The sequence below is a fragment of the Acomys minous genome (assembly GCF_964271855.1).
Source record: "Acomys minous genome assembly, chromosome: 2".
Taxonomy (NCBI): domain Eukaryota; kingdom Metazoa; phylum Chordata; class Mammalia; order Rodentia; family Muridae; genus Acomys; species Acomys minous.
In genome coordinates this window covers 35,641,322-35,661,453 of record NC_140484.1, presented here as the reverse complement: position 1 = coordinate 35,661,453, position 20,132 = coordinate 35,641,322, and the positions used below count along the sequence as shown (strand labels likewise).

The following is a 20,132-nucleotide window of genomic DNA, read 5'->3' as shown; positions in this document are numbered from 1 at the left end:
CCTGCACGCTCACGTCAACCATGCCCTTAACAGTGTGTGCCTTTCTCTCTTGTTGGTTCTGTTTCTCTGGGGACCCCTGACTAATGGAGTTGCTCACCAACCTTCTGACACAAACAGGAAGGGACTATATTCTTGTCCCCCGCTTTATAGGAGAGGGCCTGGAAAGGCGGAGCAACTTGTGAGACTGGTGAGAGCGGAGAGGGGCTAATGTCACCATCAAATAGAGACTATGTCAATTCTAACGTAAGCGAGGACACACCACTGCTCAGAAAAGCAGTTTAACTCTGAAAGGCACACAACTAACAAATTGTTTCAGTAGATGGGGGCAGTTACTCAATTTTTCTCCATGTACCTGTGACCCAGTGTTACTTTTTCTGGGCCCAAGATAACCTTCTAAATCCTTCCCACCTCCTCCAGGTCAAACAACTGACCAAACTTGCTCACCATCTGCTCGGCTCTGAGCCAAAATGGTCACGGTTTCACCTTTGGGGATTTCTAAAAGGTAAAGAACCGCATCTTCCCGAACCAGCCCTCTGAAGTCCTGTGTGTTCACCTGGAAGGCAGGGGGGCGGAAATTAAAAAGGAAATGAAACAAAAAGAGTAGTTAAGTCCTGATGGGGCCAGGGAAATAACTCAATGGCCACGAACTTGCTTCGCACGCACAAAGACCTAGGATTAATACCTAGTAGTTCCAAAATTTTAAAAAGGTAACTCCTAAATTTCTGTTTGTTCCCACCAGAACCTGGCCAGAGCAAAAGCTGGATGTGCACAAGTGTGTGCCGTTGCCACTCAGCTCACCCGCCCAGCAGTACCTTTCTATTGGCCTGGGCTATGTGAGCACGTGAAGGGACCCATGGAGCTGGTTTGGCCTAGCTGCCTTGTGAGACACGAGTCATTGGCTTTTCAGGTTAGAGTCCATGGCTCCTGGGGCACAATGTGCTTTTCAGTTCCTGGGAGACCTATGCGCTCCCTGAGGCAATGAAGTGCCCAGGTATGCTCCCTTGGGAGTCAAGGAAACATGGAAACTTGACAGGCTAGTCGGTCTTAGACATTAATCTTGTGTGCCTTCTATAGTTGCCAGGCTTCATTGTATCCTGGCAACTACAACTTGTATTGATGCCCACAAAGGCCATTATATTCTTCTTCTAATAAAGGTATAAAAGCCTCATTGCTCTTAATAAACGGTCACAGCCCAAGTCTTGCTGTGGCCCCTCCAACCTGAGCCTAATTTAATTCCTTCCAGACAAATCAGATGACCGTGGCCCGGTAAGGAAACCGCTGTGCTGTTCTACCTTCCTTCCTCGGCGCTCTGCACACCATCGCATCTGCCAGTCCTTCAAATGAAGAATTTGTCGCTAAATTGATTAGAATCTCCTGCCATTCTCTCTATCTCCCCTTTCTCAAGCCTCTTGTACCAGAAAGGCGCAATATTTACGTAGTAAACACATAACTATGATCAACATGGAGCAGGGAGGTCGGGAACAAGCAGACCTGGCGCCACGCTTCCTTAAAATTAACTCAAACAAATCTTGAATATACACTTTCACGGGCTGACTCAACCTGTGACTCCAATGTCGCGAAAGCTATGTAACACCAGACACAGTGAGGCGTAATTAGAACGCCAGTGCTTTTGGCTGAGGCAGGATGGTTCTGAGTTCAAGGTCAGTGAGGTTCTGTCTCAGAAACAAAACAAAATAAAAACGTCTAACATGTGCTCATGAGATCCGATGCGTTAAGTTATATACAGAAAACCAGTTGCCGCTGTGTCGTTAATCTGCTAGTCTATACATCCTCCTGGCAAGGGGCCCCACAGCATTTATCCCACGATGACCGAGGGGGACACTACAGAAGGATGCGGTAAGATAAACAGGCTGTAGACCCGGCTAGCCTTGGACTCAGAAATCTCCCCTGCCCCTGACTCCTGAGGTGCTAGGCTATAGACATGCATCAACAAACCTGACTCGGGGAAGTTTCTTTATACAGTTGACAGTGGTCAATGAGAAGACCCACAACTGATCATAAGAGACTGTGGGACCCTCAGCTCGAAATCAAACATCTATGCTAGATCGTCTCCCTGCAAGGCTCAGGGAGCATCCTAGAAGAGGGAGCTAGAGGAGAAAAGGAGAGAGGAAGAGGGATTTTCAACAGCAATCAGCTCTTCTTTGAAACAATGGTACCATGAAAGGTGCTGCCATTCCCAGCTCTGTCCCCAGACAGAGGTCACAGAACTTTGCTGTCTAGCCCTTTCTTGTGCCTTTTACATAGCTTCATCTGCATCTATGAATGTTTTCTATGTACATTGTAACTGCTCATATTTATCTTTTTTAATATAAAAGGGCACACATAGATAGGGCCTCAGGGACCCCACTATTTCTCTGACCTTGTGCTGGGACCAAACCTATATTTGTCAAAATTAAAACACACTTTGCAAGCTACATATTAAAAATCTAAAGCCAGTGTGATGACTCAATGTGTTAAGGCACTTGTCACCAAACCTTATGACCTCGGTTTAATTTAGTCGCAAGTCCATTTATCGGGAGAGAAATGATTCCTAAAAGTCGCCCTCTCACCTCCACATGCATGGCATGGCATGCATGGCACAGGTGCTCCTCTCCTTCCCCACCTCTAACACATACACACAAATACTACGTAGTTTTAAAAAATCCTTGTGATTTAGCAACCACAACAACCTCCGCTGCCCACTTCACAAATGTGTTTGGTTTTTTTGACTTTTCTACTTCATAACAGTAACACCATATACATAACAAAGAGGTGGCTAGAGAGACAACTCAGTGGTTAAGAGCACTGACTACCTCTCCAGAGGTCCTGATTTCAATTCCCGTCAACCACATGGTGGCTCACAACCATCTATAATGTGATCTGATGCCCTCTTCCAGCATGCAGGTATACATGCAGGCAGGGCACTGTATACAAAATAAATAAATAAAACCTAAAATGAAAAAAAAATTATTTCTCTCTTTTAAAAAAGAAAAAAAAAAGGCTGGGCTGGGAAGACGTTCTGTTCAGATCTTCAGGCTGGCCAAGGAGTGAAGAAGAGACCAGTGTTTCTGTACTTCAAGGTCAGACTCTGCAGTCCTTTCCGACAGGCAAATATCGTCTTTCATTATCTGAGAACAGTATGCAGGGCCCGGCTGGCTGTGCTGGGAGCCTGGGGAGGATTCGGTATCAGATCCATCCAGCTCACTGTGCCGCAGCTGCCTCTCAGCCCAGGGCGGGGAGTTCAGTCTTTCTCAGCCTTTTACAGAAAAGAGATCCTTCTGTCGTCAGCTTGAGTGATGGTCAAGGCCACCTGTTGCCAGACCTCTACCAAGGACTACTGCAGGACAAGTCAGTGCCCACCAGCATCTCCCTGGTCGCCACGGCGATGCCAGGAAACAAAGAAATCTTTCTAGAAAAGTTCTGAGTATGGAAGCAATCCTCCCTGTCTTTAATAGTGTTTTATACAGCAATTGGGAGTCTGAAGCCCTAGGTGAACTCTTTCATACAAATTCAAATATACTGCCCCTCCACAAGAAAAATCTACTTTACTTTCCAATGTTAATAAGCAAAGCTCTAAGCCTCTGGCTTCCCAGTAGCAGGAAGCATGCTTTCTCTTCATGAGCATGTCCACCAGGTACAAACTAGTACGTGCTGGCATTTGAAAAGATTTTCATCAGTAGCACGGGAAGCTAGGGCTGGAGAGATGTCCTAGGATCATGTGTCGCCTCGAGGTTCACTCAGATAAGATAGTCTTCTAGGGCCCTGCCTGCAGCCAAAGAAGGTCCTAGAGTTTCACTGGAAAGCTTAGCAATGCTCATGAGCAAGGCCTGACACCTCCCACTCTGCAGGCATCTGAGCTATATCAGCAGAGTGCAGAGGGCGGGGTTGTCCTTGTGCCTTGAGGTCTGACTCCCTGAGCAATTCTGTAGCTTCTTTCCTCTCCTTTGGGCCTAGAAATGCTTCCCAGCCAGCCAGTTAATGACACGTAGATTTCTCACACACGTGCGTGTGTGTGTGTGTGTGTGTGTGTGTGCGCGCGCGCGCGCACGCACGTGCGTGCACACAGAGATATAAGTATATTCCAAATCCTGACAGCTCTCAGCATGCCAAACTTTTAGAGCAACCAGGAACCCAGTGTCCTCAGAACTCTTGCACTGAAAAACACCCAGAAAGCACCTTCCCAAGTCGCCCCTAGGGGGCGGGCTTCCTCACCTTCAGAATCTGGTCTCCTTCTTGCAGGCCCTCCTGCTCTGCTGAGGTGCCCTCCTGAATGCCAGCCACAAATATCCCAACATCGTTTCCACCAGCCAAGCGGAGGCCCACGCTCTCGCCCTTCTTGAACTTCACCATTTTGGTGTTAGGGCTGTCGGAGGTTTGGTTTCAGAAAGGAAAGAGGAAACATACTATTTAAACTGAAGGAGTCACATCAAGAGATTAAAGATCTATTTTCTAGCTCAGGAGTGACTTCACGGTTTACAAAAATGCCCTCTCATTTTCTCATCTGTCTGATATTTTCTCTCCCTGGGACAATGATAGGAACATCTACCAGCCCACAAAGGAGCCAAAGTACAGAATTTACCACATTAGCTCATCTAAGATGAGAGAGAGTAAGAAACCAGGGATTGATTCTAGCTATCTGACAGGAGGATGCCCTCCCAGGTCTATTCCAGCACAAAGAGATTGTGCAGATCCAAGGAAGCCAGGCCTAGTCCAACAACTGCAGTCTGGACACCACTGCAGTCTCTCCTCCAACGCTGTAGTCTGAAGCTGCTTCACCTGTTCGGGAGTTACACATGGCATGGTGCAAGCATTCAGAGAAACGTTCAGAGGAGAAGCTGGGTGGGTAAATGGACAGATGCCAAAGCCGCCAAGCTCACTCAACCCCAGTTTTGTTTTGTTTATGAGCATCAGGGATAAGGTTGGTTAAAGGTGGCTGAGTAGAGCAACGTCACCACCTGGGTTGGGGTGCAGACAGCTAGGAATGCGCTGTGTGGAAGAGGAAGGGGGACCAGAGGGTTATAGAAGTGCATACCCGTATATTGCTTCATCTTCAGGACTAGGGCGAAGAAAAGTTCTTGGGGCTGTCCTGGGTTGAGGCACTGTGGGTTTAAAGATTTTTATTTGGTTTTGTTTTAGTCATAAGAGATTTTTCTTCGTGCACATATATGTACCGTGTGCGTGCCTAGTGCGTGTGGAGGCCGGAAGAGGGCATTGAGTCCCCTGGAAGTAGAGTTACACAGTGTCGTAGCCACCATGTGGGTGACGGGAAACTCTCAGCCCTTGAGCCGTCTCTACAGTCCCCAGCAACTGCAGAGTTTAAAAAAGTTTTGTGTGGACTGAAGGCGTAGCTTGGCTCACATGCAGGGCGCTGTGGACTCCTTCAACATACCACGAAAATAAATCACAACAAAACAAGACAAACATCTTCCTTCCTGTCATCCAGACCCTCGGGAGCTTGTTCCTTAATATAAAGAAAGCAAAATCCACAGGCTTTATGCGTGTCTGATGTCACAATCGTGCCATCCCATCAAACAGCAGAACACACTTTCCCTGATTACTAACCCCATTCCCAAATACTTTGCCCTTCTTAAACTGCCCTCATTTTAATTTTTTTAAGGTTTATTTATTTTATGTACATGAGTGCTTTATCTGCATGTACACATACAGGCCAGAAGAGGGCATCAGATCCCATTATAGATGGTTGTGAGCCACCATGTGGTTGCTTGGAATTGAAGTCAGGATTTCTGGAAGAGCAGCCAGTGCTCTTAACCACTGAGCCATCTCTCCAGCCCCCTCATTTTTTATTTCTTTAAAGAAAAAAAAGAAAGGTGGGGGGAGGGGATGATTGAAAGATGAAGCTTAACTTTAAGGCATTAATAGTTATCATAGTTTCTTAAAGTCAGGGAAAAACAAACAAACAAACAAACAAACAAAAATACACAAAGTAGAAGGTGCTGAAGCAGTGCTCCTTACAGCCAAAAAATATGTTTTCCCCAAATATAAATATTTATGTACCTGGAGTTATGATGATAATTAGAGTGTAGGAACAATGAAAATAATGTGTCAAAATATGGCCAATTATGATCATGTATTAGAATGGATTTTACCTCCCACATTAAAACAGAAAAATAAAGATGGTCTCTTCACCTTTACAATTTATTTTTAAATAAATTTGCTTTTTTTCCAGCCATTCTCTGGTAATACCAAGCACGTATTTCTGAACCCAAGCCTTCCAGTCAGTGGAGAGCTGGGCTGGGAGCATATGGTTTGCATGAACCAGTTGTATATAACATATACAGAGAAAAGAATGATCTGGAAGCCTTACCTGGGATTTCTTCCTGGTACTTGGGCTCCTTGGCCTCGGTGGCACCTACAGCTGTGATGTCCCCTGTGGACTTGAATGGAGTGGGTGTGGCGCCCATCCTGGACAGTCGGCCTGAGGTGTCCTCTCTTGAACTGAAGCACACACATGGTCTTGTCTCAGCACATTCAGTCACAACACACAGTCACGCGCATGCACCGGGGACTAACAGAAACGAAAGCCCTCGCCACATCGCCTTACCTCGGCCTCTCCTTCAGCTTCTCACTAGAGGAATGATAATCCTGATCAGAATACTGCTGGCGTTTCTCCTCAGGAGAAAAAGATCGGTTGGACTCTATTTCTGAGATATCTGGTTAAAAATAAGAAAAGATGGCTTCAGTGAGACACATACGTACCAAAACTACACTGTTCTCTGAGCAGGAAACATGAGGGAAACCATCAGCTTAGCAGTTCTTTCTTTTACTGAGGGAGGGAAAAAAAAAATCTTCCTAGTTTTCAGAGAGAGAGATGACTTACTGAAGAGGCAGTCAAATGCAGAGCCTTACTGTCAAGACCTCTCCAGTGGAATCTGTGTGACAAATGATACCACACAACTGGAGGCGACGACCCTCTAGCCAGGGAGAGCCTCTTGGAATGGGTGTGATGTTCCTGCCAGGAGTAACTGATTGTAGCCTTCTTGTTTTGGAACATTCTGTCTGTTTTTACCTTCATATCAGAACTTTTAAACATAACTGTGTTGTTAGGAGACGCCTTAACTTGGGACTGCAGCCAAGTTCCATTCCACTTGTTAATAAAAACACGGCTAAGGATTAATCATAGTTTATATTATGACTTACAAATAAAGTGTTTAAGAAAGCTCCAGATAGGGTCAAGAAGAGCTAAGAAAAAACTGCCTTGACTCACAGGTGCTTGGCATAATGAGAGAACACTGACCTTTGATAAAGAGGGCACATGCACTGATAACCAATCTAAATGACTTAAGAATGATGATTCAAGATTGATGACAACATTATTACTTTGCATCCTGTATTTTGAACTGTGACCTCCTTGAATGGAAAAAAAAATGTGTCCACAAAAACACTCCCCTTTCCAAAAAATGTGTATAAAAATCTAGCTTGCTTGCCTGCAAAATACACTCAGATTCAAACACTCCCCTGGGTTTGTCTCTGTTTGTTGCTTCGCCTGTCTTTGCCCACCGATGCTTCGAGAACTCTTGTTCCCAAGGACCTCTACCCAACTGAGACATCCGTGGCACCTTACACTTCTCTCCTCCCACTTGTTTTCAAAGCTGTGGTAAGGAGAGGCCACGATCCAGCCACAAGTAGTGTCCCTTCTGTGTCTGCTGTAGGAACTGCTTCCAGAACCATTTCTAACCAAACTACGTCCCTTATAGAAGATGCTAAATGTTAACCTGTTCTCCTGCACAGTTATCTATAATACACAACACACTGCAAATGCCGCCGTGTCAACTGTGCTTACACTGAACTGCTGGTAGAACAAGAAAAAGAAACCTGGATTTCCTGGACTCTCTTCCCTACATAGTTTCAACCCATGATCGCCTGAATCTGAGGCTGTAGAAACCACTCTAGCCAAACAGACCAGCGCTCCTCAGAGTTTAATGTATATTCAAACCACGCAGGGATCTCGCTGGATCAGGCTCCCTGACACTGACACTGTGCAGACCACATGGGGAATGGTAAGGAAATGAACTGTAACTGACTTCAATTGGTGGCCATGGTCTCTCTGCTTTCCTGTTAGCACTGCTTTTAGGATACCCACATGAGGGAGTATTAGCGACCATTTCACTGGACCTGGCATTACATCTCTTTGCTAACACACCCTCTGAAGGTGAGGCAGCAATCTGAACTCCACAATTTGGAGACACCACACGTGCTCTTAGAAGGATTTTTTTTACATTATTAACAACCATTTAGAGCTGGTTGGTCCCTGAAGTTCAACATTAAATGTTTCTCAGTGTGAAACAGCAGTCCATGTATGTGATTCCTTCCCTTGGGAGTTACATGTGAAGCTGGAATAAATGCATTTGTCCAAGTTTAGAAGAAAACAAACAACAGCAACCAGGGACAGGGACATATATTAATGAGCAACAAGTACCCTAAAACTGAGCCATTTTGACTGACAGAACACCTCCCAAGGGTGGGAAACTGACTGCCTGGCTTCCTCTTAAGCAGAGTTGGAATGTATTGGTTTTTGTTTTGTTTTGTTGGTTTTTTGAGACAGGGTTTCTCTGTGTAACAGCTCTGGCTGTCCTGGAACTTGATCTGTAGTCCAGGTTGACCTCGAACTCATGGAGATCTGCCTGCCTCTGCCTCCCAAGTTGCTGGGATTAAAGGCGTGCGCCACCACACCCAGCTTCAGAGTTGGAATTTATTAAGATATTTTGTTTTGTTGTTTTTGTATTTCAAGACAGGGCTCCTCTGTGTAACAGCCCTGGCTGACCAGGACTTGCTTTGCAGAGCAAGCTAGCCTTGGACTCCCAAGATCTGCCTGCCTGTCTCCCAAGCGCTGGCATTTTAACACAGATTTTCCTGATTCTAAGACAGATTTTTAAGCTCTAGAGTTAACATATAGAACAGTCTAATGAGGAAAGGAAGACACGCCCACAAGCACAGGTGGTTTTTTGTGTTTGTTTTCCTTTTCTTTCATTCTTTGAGGCTAGCCTGGAACCTGCCAGGTAGACAGTGCAGCCTTGCCTCTGCCTGCTCAGAGAGGGATTAAAACCACTGCCATGCTTGGCTTCTGCCACCTTTAAGAAGCACAAAGCTTATACTTTGTGTCTGTGTGGCACTTAGCAAATGGGTAATACTTAGTTCATTGTACTGGTCACACATTTTTTTTTTTTTTACTATTAAGTTTTGCTCTCAGTGGCCTAATTAAGTGTGTCACAATTTCCTATTGGAAATCTTATTTCAAAAGATGCTTTAATATACAAACAAACAAACAAATCAGGAATACTCTTTGAATCTAAGTTTGAGGAAGGTTTCTTGGCCCCTCTAGCCCTGAGCTGCCTTCGGGAGCAGCCCTCGTGACGCCCCGCCTGGATCACAGGCTTCCTTCTTACCTTCTACTTCAGAGTCGCTGTCATTTAGGGATGGGATGTTGATGAGGGTCTGCTTGCTGTCTCTCAGCACCACGAGCTGCAGTTTTCCTCTAGACTTTTCTATTAACTTCCGAGCATCGGTTAAGGACATGTTCTCCGTCACAGTTCCATTGATCTGCGTATATAAAGAATGGTGACGCTATTCACATCAGGACAGCTGTCCACAGCTCAGTCAAAACCCTTACTCCCTCTCCCACCACCCCCCCCCCCCCCAGAACTCGAAAGAACTTGCTGACTTAGCCATCATCCAGACGTCAGGATGACGTAATGAAAGTGAGCTATGCTTTAAATTAAATGTAACCACACAGGCCCAGAACAGACAAGAGTTGTACTTAGGTTCAGGGTAAATTTAGGTTACTCTGCTAACCTACCTAACTTGCAAGTTCAAGTCTACAGCTTGCTTTACTGCTGGAACACGCTTCCTAATCAGAGAGGTTTAGAAAGACTACCAAACAGTAGTGCTGCATGCCTTTAATCCCAGCACGTGGGAGGCAGAAGTAGGTAGGTCTCCCTGAGTTCCAGGCCAGCCAGGTCTACTGAGTGGTCTACAGAGGCAGCCAGGGCTACAGAGAAACCCTGCCTCAAAAAGCCAACCACCAAACAAACCCATCAAACACTCAGCGGTCACAGGTCAGGGGTTCTCAGACTCACCTTGCCTCGGTATGGGAACCGGAACCTCAACTTTAAACCAACAGGGAGAAAGGAAAGTGTTCCTTGAGGTTTTTCCTTTGTAATTGGTACAGACTCTAAGGCTTCTTTGTCCTTGTTTTTTCCTCTTGGTGGGGTGGGGATTGGGGGGAGGCTGGGGGCTTGGGGGGGATGTTGGGGGCTGGGGGGGAGTGGAAAGGGCAGGGCTCCTGAGCTGGTAAAGAGACTGGCTCCCCAGCTATATCCCTACTCTTTATATCTGTTTATTTTTGTTCTTTGACAAAGATCACCTCATCCTTCTCCTCTTCCTGCCTCTACCCTCCTCCTGGCCCGCTGCTGGCACTCAGCTATTCTGTGCTGGTGCGTGGGTGTGGGTGTGGGTGTGGGGTGCGTGCAGGCACACAACACTGCACACCGTTCCCTGCCCTGGTCCTCTCACCTTGAGAATTATGTCCCCCTCGTGAAGGTTGCCGTCTTTGGTTGCCAGCCCTGTTCTGGTCATTTCCTTGATGAAGATCTGACTCCCCAGGCGCAGACCATACTCTAGAGGACAAACAAGGAACACACACATTCTCAACTCGCTCAGCAAACGTAACTCTGGCTTTAAAGATAATTCAAACATTTATGAAACTGTAATTCTTATATGGGATAGATACTCTGTTAAGCTGGCCTGGAATGAAAGTGGGGAATCGGAGGGAGGATGAAGTGGTAGGGAGAATTATAAAGAAAAAACAAAACAAAGCAAAACTAGGAAGGAGAAAGGAAGGTAATGTTGTAAAATGTTAACTGGTCAAACTAGGTGAAGACTATGTGGACATCTGCTTAAAACAAACACTTTCCAAATAAAAGGTCGGGGACAACATCTATCTATTTCCTTCTTCTTACCAGGAGAATGTGCTGGCTCTGAGGCTGCCCACAGGGAGCTGAGGACACAGTGTGTCTCAGCTGTAACAGATCATACTGCCCAGGTGTTTGTAAGCTGGGCAAAGCCATACCTAGAACAGTAGCCATGAGTCAGCAGCACTTTGAACTTTCTCGAAAGAAAAACAACGCTGTGGTTAGGAGGGGTGCACACTTTTTAATGTGTCAAGTGCTCTACAGACTATGTTGATTTCATTTACTAAGCTGTAAAAAGACAGATTTTAAGGATGAATTGTAGTGACTTTGAAAGCTATCACAATTAAGTAAGCTTGAGGGCCAACACAGTCAGTTTTGAAGTTATTATTACCAGTGTTCTGACTGCTTTGTATACTTACAAATCATTCACTTTCTTAAAAAAACAAAAACAAAACGAACAAACAAACAAACAAAACACCTTACTATCCTCTTGTAGTCACACACACACAAAAAAGTAGTTTTAAAATCAATTGTAGTAAACTCATTCGTAAGGCTCTAGGGTCGCTTTTAGCACCACAAGAAAGAACTAATAGAAGTTCTGAGGTACAGTTCACACCCTCCCAGGGTGGGATGTCTCTCCCAGGGATGACAAAGCCCTGCTGGTTAGAGAACACACAGCCCAGGACACAGGGCTGAGAAAGTCTGGTTCACTTTCCTTACACATCGGCACCTCACCTAGCCTCCTAAAAGCTTAATGCTCCCTTTGTAACAAGGAGTGTCTGCAAACAGTCTCACTGGCATGTGTTCTGTATGAACACTTCTTTAGTTTAAAAAAATAAAAAAAAGAATTAACCAGCTTCTATGACACATCAAGGAACCTGGTGATAGCAGTTCCTGCCTAGCACTGGGTTTCTTAGAAGATTTGTTTTTATGTAAGCATTTGTGTGTGAGTTACCTAGAAATAGCTAAGTTATAGGGTAATTTTAGCAAAAGATAGCACTTTTTTTTTTTCATTTTCTTTTTCTTTCTTCCCTCCCTGGTTTCCGCCCCCCCCCTTTTTAAAATACTTTTATTTTGTTACACATGCCCTCCCTGGTTTTTCAAGACAGGGTTTCTCTGTGTAGCCCTGGCTATCCTAGAACTCACTCTGTGAACCAGGCTGGCCTTGAACTCACAAAGATCCGTCTGCCTCTGTCTCCCAAATTCTGGGATTAAAGGAGTGAGCCACCACTGCCCAGTCATTTTTTTTCCCCCAAGTGGAATTACGGGCTGGAGAGAAGCTTCAGCAGTTAAGAGCACTTGCTGCTCTTGCAGAGGACCCAGGTTCGGTCTCTAGCACCCATGTGGTGGCTCACAACCATCTGTGACTCTAGTGTCAGGGGCTCTCACGCACCTCAAGCACCAGCAACGCACGTGGTTCACATACCCACACACAGGTAAAAACACTTACGCAGAAAATAAAAATAATTTTCAAAAAGGGTAAGATTGGGGCCGGTGAGACATCTCTGTGAATAACGGTGGTCGCTGTCCCAGCTAAAGTGACCTCAATCCCAGAAGCCCATAAAGTGGGAGGAGAAAACAGACCCTCATGGAGTTGTCCTATGAGCTCCATGCAACCATCGTGCTACGGATGCCCCCTCCCCATCGATGAAATTATAAATAATCATTATTTTCTGCAGTGGAGGGCTGGAGCGATGGCTCGGAGGGTAAGAACACTGGCTGCTCTTCCGGAGGACTCAGGTTCAGCTCCCAGCACCCACGTGGTGGCTCACAGCTGTCCATCACCTCAGTTCCACTTTTATACGCTTAAACAAACACCCATACATGGAAAACTCAAATAAATAAAGTCATGGGGGGAAATGGTGTTTGTTTGTTTGTTTGTTTGTTTGTTTGTTTGTAAGTAGACTCAGGTGAGAACACTTCTCAAGCATATCCTAGGCCATGGGTTTGCACGTCATCACCACCGAAAGTTGTTCAGTGATATTAAAGTTTGGGGAACAAAACAGTTAAAAGCAAAACAGCCGATCAGGAGAGGAACATTAGCCTTTTATTCCTGTATTTAACTAAGATCAGCTATGACCTGGGGCAATCTCATAGGATAATGCCCTCGTTTTATTTTATTTAAAGCTTTACTTTTTAAGACTTATTTTTATTCGTGTGTGTGTGTGTGTGTGTGTGTGTGTGTGTGTGTGTGTGTTGTCTATGGAGGCCAGAAAGGGGCGTCAGATCCCTTGAGGATAGAGTTACTGCCTGACATGGGAGCTGGGAACCGAACTCTGGCCCTCTGGAAGAACCCTGAGCACCCCTGAGCACCGAGGCATCTCTCTAGCCCAACACTGTCTCCTTAGATTATGGATCACAGCTCATCAGTGGGTCTTCAACTGATTTAATGAGTGTCTAAGACTAGTTTAAAATTCCACTGCAGTGGGAACTCTGAGCATATCACGCAGAAGAAGTAATATTCCAAGACGTTTCTGTTTAAGATTTGTATATGTAGACGACGGTAGCTAATCTTGCTCGACTGTACCTGCAACCAACTAAAACCCAGGCTGCTGGCCATGCCATCGAACCGGATTATTAGAGCCGAAAAGCTAAATCTGAGCTACACCTTCTAGTAGCGGCTCACATAAAAGGGCATGGAAGAAAGAAGTCTTTGCTTTGTGTCTGCTTGTCCTTGCTCTGCCTGGCGAGCTCGTTCGCCCGTTACGACAGCCAGATTCCAACGTAGACTGAATACTCCCCAAAGCCTAGCAGGCACCAGACTATGACCGCTGAGATAGATCAGGTCTCACGGACTCAACAACTACGGGATTCTTGGCCTTTCTGAGACTTTCATTAGGCTTCCACTGTTAGGTTACCAGGAATGAAGCCTGTAACCATGCTTACGAATCCCCTTTACATACACATGTATGTACACACACACACACACACACACACACACACACACACACACACACGCTCGCACACTCATTCCGTCAGTTCTAATACAAGGTGCCTCTGTGATTGTATGATATGGTTGTTTCTATGGCAGGAACACAGAAAAGAGGCGGGGGGTGGGGGTGGGGGCGGGACAGGGAAACAGGAAAGGTTTCCAAATCAATGTCCCTCAGAATAGGTCAAACTTCTTGGAAGAAGGTCCCCTGCCCAATGCTCACCCTTAAAAATTAAAACTTCTCTGTTCTCCATACCTTGACACCTGGAGCCAGCTTGGGGCCCAGTGAAGGGCCATCTCCTCATCAATAGCTTTAAAGACTCTGCGACATCTTCATGTCCCCAAAGTTGCTGACAAGGATGGCTCTCCTCAGCAGTGTGTGCAACCTCAGCTTACCCCACCCCCACTCCAGGTACCCCTTTACTGTCATTCTATCACTCCAGCTATTTAAGTAGGAAAAATGTAAGGAAATAGGCTCTTTTTGTCTAAAACCTACTAGAAAATGCAAAGCCCCAAGCTACAGCATTGTCAGTGGCTCTTCAGCTTTTTCTTCTTAGAACAGTATTAGAACCAGCGAAGACAAAAGTTATGTCACAAGAAATTTCAGCTTCAGGCTGGAGAAATGGCTCAGGGGTTAAGAGCACTGGCTGTTCTTCCAGAGGTCCTGAGTTCAATTCCCAGCAACCACACGTTGGCTTACAACAATCTATAATGAGATTTGGTGCCCTTTTTTGGTCTGTATATGTAATAAATAAATTTAAAGGGGGGGGGGCGGTTGGAGAAATGGCTCAGCGGTTAAGAGCACTGGCTGCACTTCCAGAGGTCCTGAGTTTAATTCCCTGCAACCACATAGTGGCTCACAACCATCTATAACGGGCTTTGGTGCCATCTTCTGTCATACATGCAAATAGAACACTCATATAAATAAATAAATATTTTTTAAAAAGAAATTTCAGCTTGGGAGGCAGAGGCAGGTGGATCATTGTGAGTTCGAGGCCAGCCTGGCCTACAAAGTGAGTCCAGGACAATCAAGGCTACATAGAGAAACCCTGTCTCGAAAAACCAAAGAAGAACAAGGAGGAGGAGGAGGAAGAGGAAAAGAAATTTAAGAAGTAGGAAAACAAGACCCAAGACTGGAAACGGCTCATTTCCTGTTCATCTCCTCACCTCAGATCAGCTGAGTGTGAGCTCCAGCTCCCCCACTTACTCAGCTTCAGAAACCTCCTGCATGGACTGTGCTAACAGCTTCACCACACACAGGTTAATGAATCCAGGATGGGATTAAGTGTGCCCATGTCTCCAGGAACGCAAGGTGAGGCAAGCAGACTAAAGCGGAGCCAAGCCTCCACATACATTCCAACCCCCCTGACCTGTATGTAACACAGGAATCAGGCCTCCTACCACCAAGGCTGGGGGGGGGGGGAGAGGGGCGGCGGGCGGCGGGCGGCGGGGGGGCACGGCTTTGCTTTCCCACACTTAGAAGCACTAGGTTCACCCAGCACGGCCTGTTCACACACAGACCCCCATAGTCTCTGGTTCCTGGTACACAGGGGAGACTGAGAAGTTTCACTCTGACAAGAGCGGAGGAGAGGAACTTCTCTGAGGATCTGGCTTTGCCTGTGAGACACCTTGCGTCCAGATCAGTGGGCCCTACTGGGTCTCTCTGTTTCTCCTACGGCAGTGAGGCATAAATAAGCCCGCGAGTGCCATCCGGTTCTGGTGGATGTTCAACACTGGCAGGGGCCAGGTGAGCACCAGGTGATGCTGGCAGGTACTGCTTTCATTCCCATATCACGTATGCCTACCTTCATTTGCCTTGTTTTTGGTCAGAAGGACCCCGATGGGCCTCTCAGGATCATGTTGGCCCCTGTGCTCCTGACGGGATCTAGGCTCTGGGCTAGGGCTGCGGGAGCGTAGGTGTTCGCGGCTTCGGCTGCGCTCGTAACGGGCCTCGGCCTGGGCTCTGCGGTCGTACGATGGGCTATACCCCCGCTCGTAGTCAGGCTCATAGGCCTGGTGATAGGTGCGTTCATAGTCTCTGTCATAGTCCCTGTCAATGCTGCGGCCACGGCTGTGGTCCCGGGACACAAAGTCATGGTCCAGGCCCCGTTCCAGGCTCCGGCCACGGCTGCGCTCACGCCTGCGCCCATAGTCTTCTTGGTCCAGGCCCCGTTCCAGGCTCCGGCCACGGCTGCGCTCCCGCTCCTGGCTCTGCGTGCGATGCTGGGGACGCCCTCTTTCCCTACTGTCCTCCCAGCTGTGGCTGAGCATATCATGGCTGCTGTACCGGCTCCTCTCGCTGTAGCCGCTGCGGAAACTTCTGCCATCAAATTCATCTATCACCTCAAAACCTCGGTCATCATGACTGAGAGGAGGGCTGCCCTGAAGCGGGGCCACCTGAACCTTCCGGGGCCTCTTGACCACCTGTTCAGACAAAGAGAGAAGATGCAGATGCATGACAGAGCAAACAGAGACAGCTGGGAAGGAAGGCAGTGGGCCTGGTTCCAGTTTCAATAAAACTGTCCCTCTCAAGACTCAGTGTACGTGAGGGGATGGGAGGGTCATATATACAAGCAAAAACTCCATCCCTTAAACACCTGCATCCCTGCCAAACCTCCAAAACCCCTCTCTGGAACCAAGGACAACAAGCCTTACAAAATTAGAAGAGAGAAAAAAGTGACTGCAGCTGTGTATATTGAACACCTCCAAATCCACTTCTGACCAAGTAAGAAAAGCCCCCAAAGGCTCCAGTCAGTTCATAAACGTCAAGTGAAAACCAGGAAATGAGACACTCCTGCAGGGGAAAGGTACCCCTTCTAGACAAAAAGTGTCTGAGGAGATAAGCAAGCACAAGGAGGACAGTTGGATCCGGGAAGGCTCATCCACGGCATCTTGAGACATGGAGTGGGTATCAGAAGGCGCTGCACAGTTACTGGCGGTCTTAGATTTGATGACGAGATAGCCCTATTCTTAGGAGATGCTCGCAGCAAGAAGTAGGGGTGCTTGCAACCTTCCTGGGGGGGGGGGTAACTCAGACCCAGCTTTGCCACATCTGTAACATCAACCTAGAAAAATATCGAGGCTGCATAAAGAATGCTGGCCCTGGGTTACGTAACTCTGCCAAATGCTCAGAAAACAAATGTTACTGAATTAAACTCAGGTCTCCTGCAAGATCAATATAATATGGGCTCGTAACCACAGAACCACCTCTCCTTTATGCTCTGATTGAACAAAAAAATATTCTAAAATGTTTGAAGATTTTTTTAATGTTTATTTACAGTTGATGTGTAAGGCTGTCGGCTTGCCTGTATCTCTATGTGCACGGCGTGCCATCCCAGGACTTACAATGGCTGCGACCTTCCCACTTTTCCTAAGCTGCTGAACGGCAAAGGAATGAGGCACATCCTCCATGGGGGTGCCGTTGACCATGACCACCCTGTCGTTTTCTCTGTAAAGGAGAAACAAACATCAGTCACAGAAACTCATGGCAAGTCATCTAGAACGCTGGGGAGAGGAACAGAAGCAGCAAATGAGCCTAGGAGGCTTATTAAGGGGCTCAGAGGCAGCGGCTCGCACAAGTCAGGCTAACCTGGTCTGAGCTCTTCAGAGGAAAGGAACCAGAAGCCACATGCTCAGCTTCCGGGCTTTTACTAAGAACCACCGTGTATGTGTAAAAGGCCTGTCCTACCCACACCACGGGGTTGTTCCAGAAACCATGAAACAGTCAGGACAGCAAGAGGCACGACAGATTTTAAATCTTACACAAATTCGACTTTTGAGTAATGTGGCCAATGCAGCCACTTACTTACCTTTAGATTCTTTCCCGATAGGATTGAGAATCCATCTTTTAAAGTGGGGTTATCTTGTCAGAACAGAAGGCTGGCAGTTAGATAACTTAGATTTAACTATCATGAATTCTCCCACTATTAAATTCTGTGGGTTGTTTGCTGGGTTTTTATTGGAGGCGGGTACTGCTGAAGATTAGCCCATGATCCTAGCACGTTCTAACCATCTTCACTGAATCCCAAAGCAATATGTACTAGGACATATATAAAGACTCTGGTAGACTTGGTAGACACTGAGAAGTGTGGGAACTGAAGTTTCAGTTCTGTCAGCTTGGCTGGATTGAAAAGCGCCAAAAAGGTTAGTAAAGCTCACTCCTGGCTGTGTCTATGGGGATGTTTTCCAGAGAACTGAGTGGGATAGACCTACCCTGAATGTGGGTGACCCCGTCCTATGTGCTTGAGGAAATAAAGGAGAAAGCCAGAAAGGGCAGGTGCTGTCCCTGTCTTTCCCATGCTCTGTTCCCAGCCACCATGCTGTGAGCTGCTCTGTTCTACCACATTCTCCTCACCCGGACAGACAAAGCCCTCTGTAACTGTGAACCAAAATAAGTGCTTCCTTTAAGTTATTTTCTCGAGTGCTTTGTTATGGGGACATAAGCTACAGGTTAGGAAAGGGTCCCCAGGGACTGAGAATGTCGCTTAATTGGTATGCTTGTCTAGCAGGCACGGAGCTCTGGGCCCAATATCCGGCACTGCATAAGCTGGGTGCCATGGTACAGGTCTGTAAACCCAGCTCGTGGGAAGTAGAGGCAGAAGAATTAGAATTCAAAGTCATCCTGGCCTGTGTGGGGAACTGGAGATCAGCCCAGCCCACAGACAGTGTCAGCAAAGTAAAGAATGAAGGGGGGGGGGGGGCGGGGGTTGGGGGAGGGGGTTCACAGCACAGCTAAAAGGTTCCAAAGCCCTCAAGTGATGGTTCCAACTACCTTCCTATGGGATGGGAGGATCCACACACAGGGTTTCCCTCTTCCCTCCACATTTGCATGTTCCCCAAAGTCTAGTGACTGCTAAAGCATAACGTATTAGCTGGGACCGTAATTCTCACTCAAGACTTCAGATGTAAACACACACAATCATCAAAACACACATCTGGTGTCAACCTGCAGGGCTTGGCAGGGGCGGGGGAGGGGAGTGAGGACACTTACTGAAGCAAGCCATCAGCAGGTCCCCCTGGGAGCACATCAGAAATGACGATTGACGTTTCCCCATTTTCAAAGTGCGGGTTGTCTCTGCCTCCAGACACCGCAATTCCAAATCCTCTTTTGGAATCCTGTTCATTGGAATTAGGGGGGGAAGAAAAATGAAAAAAATCCCTCCATAAGTGGCTTTCAGGATTTATTACAAGCACTCAATAAAATAAAGGTCAAATCAATAAGCAGAGACAGCCCAGGAACAGATGGGCTTACAGAAACAAATGAAAAACTAAATAAAGCCGCCCTGAGGTCAGCTGACAGATCTCTAAAGGGAAATTGCTTTGTATCTAACGGGGCAGCCTCCAGGAACGTGGAAAAGATTGACAGGCCCAGGCTGACGTTATCTCAAGAGGCAGGAGAAGGGGACTGTCTGCTGTCCAGGTAGACCCTCTCACAGCATCCTTTGGCCTGAGTGGAACAACTTCAATACAAACTGATTCCCCGTGAAACTGTGTTTGTAAAGTCTATCTTTAGACAAATGTGAGATGTCTATAATTCCAGTAGGCAAGCCAGCCTGCTCTACCACCAGGGCTCTGGTACATAGTGAAACCTTATCTTCAAAAACAAAACAAAAAGCCACCCCAACAACAACAAAAGGGTAACTTCTGAAGACAATTCCCATCTGGTGCCACAGGGGTGGGGCACAGCATGCTTGGGACATCCCCAGACATGGATAAGTCCTGGGTGCCACTAAGATGAGAGAGTAAGTGATGGAGAGATGGAAGAGAAAGAGAAGCAGAGCAGTGGGCACAATGGAGAGGCAGCGGGGGTGGGGGGTGGGGGGTGGGGGGGGTGGGGGGGAGCTAGAGACTCCGGGATACTGAGGAGCAGCCTTATGTGAGTAGCTGGTGATGCTGAGACTGTGGTGGAGTCTTGGCCCATGCTGCCCCCAAAGACCATGTCTAGGTCTGTGGCCCTGCAGCAGTGGGTGGTCTGTTATCTCTTGGTCTGATGTATTTTGATGCTAATTAATAAAAAAGCCATAACAGCTGGGCAGGGCAAATGAGATGGGTGTGGCTTAGGTTCCCGGGCTTGGGGAGACAGAGAGAATCTTGGGAAGGAGGAGATGTGGGAGTAGAGAGAGGAGAAGGAGGCAGCCATCATGGGTTAGGTGGAGGAGAAGCACATGGCCGGCGTGGATGGAGGATTCGGCCCAGATGAAGAACATGAGCAAGTATTTGGGATTATAGATGGGAAGTAGCTTGATAGAAATTATTAGAAGAAAAAAAGAAAG

General features: G+C 46.9%; 1 protein-coding gene across 6 annotated transcripts in view; it reads right to left on the bottom strand.

The window, feature by feature from the left end:
- The window catches only part of TJP2 (tight junction protein 2), a 128,415-nt gene that overhangs the window by 19,617 nt on the left and 88,666 nt on the right, over positions 1–20,132 (bottom strand). For all 6 annotated transcript variants that reach the window (XM_084771725.1, XM_084771726.1, XM_084771728.1 and 3 more), the window contains 10 exons: positions 18,851–18,975; positions 17,206–17,308; positions 15,666–16,284; positions 10,531–10,634; positions 9,405–9,558; positions 6,563–6,671; positions 6,326–6,456; positions 5,033–5,099; positions 4,213–4,363; positions 445–553 (listed from right to left, as the gene is read on the bottom strand). In XM_084771725.1, the coding sequence (XP_084627851.1) occupies positions 445–553; positions 4,213–4,363; positions 5,033–5,099; positions 6,326–6,456; positions 6,563–6,671; positions 9,405–9,558; positions 10,531–10,634; positions 15,666–16,284; positions 17,206–17,308; positions 18,851–18,975 (1,672 nt within the window). The remainder of the gene's footprint in view (positions 1–444; positions 554–4,212; positions 4,364–5,032; positions 5,100–6,325; positions 6,457–6,562; positions 6,672–9,404; positions 9,559–10,530; positions 10,635–15,665; positions 16,285–17,205; positions 17,309–18,850; positions 18,976–20,132) is intronic.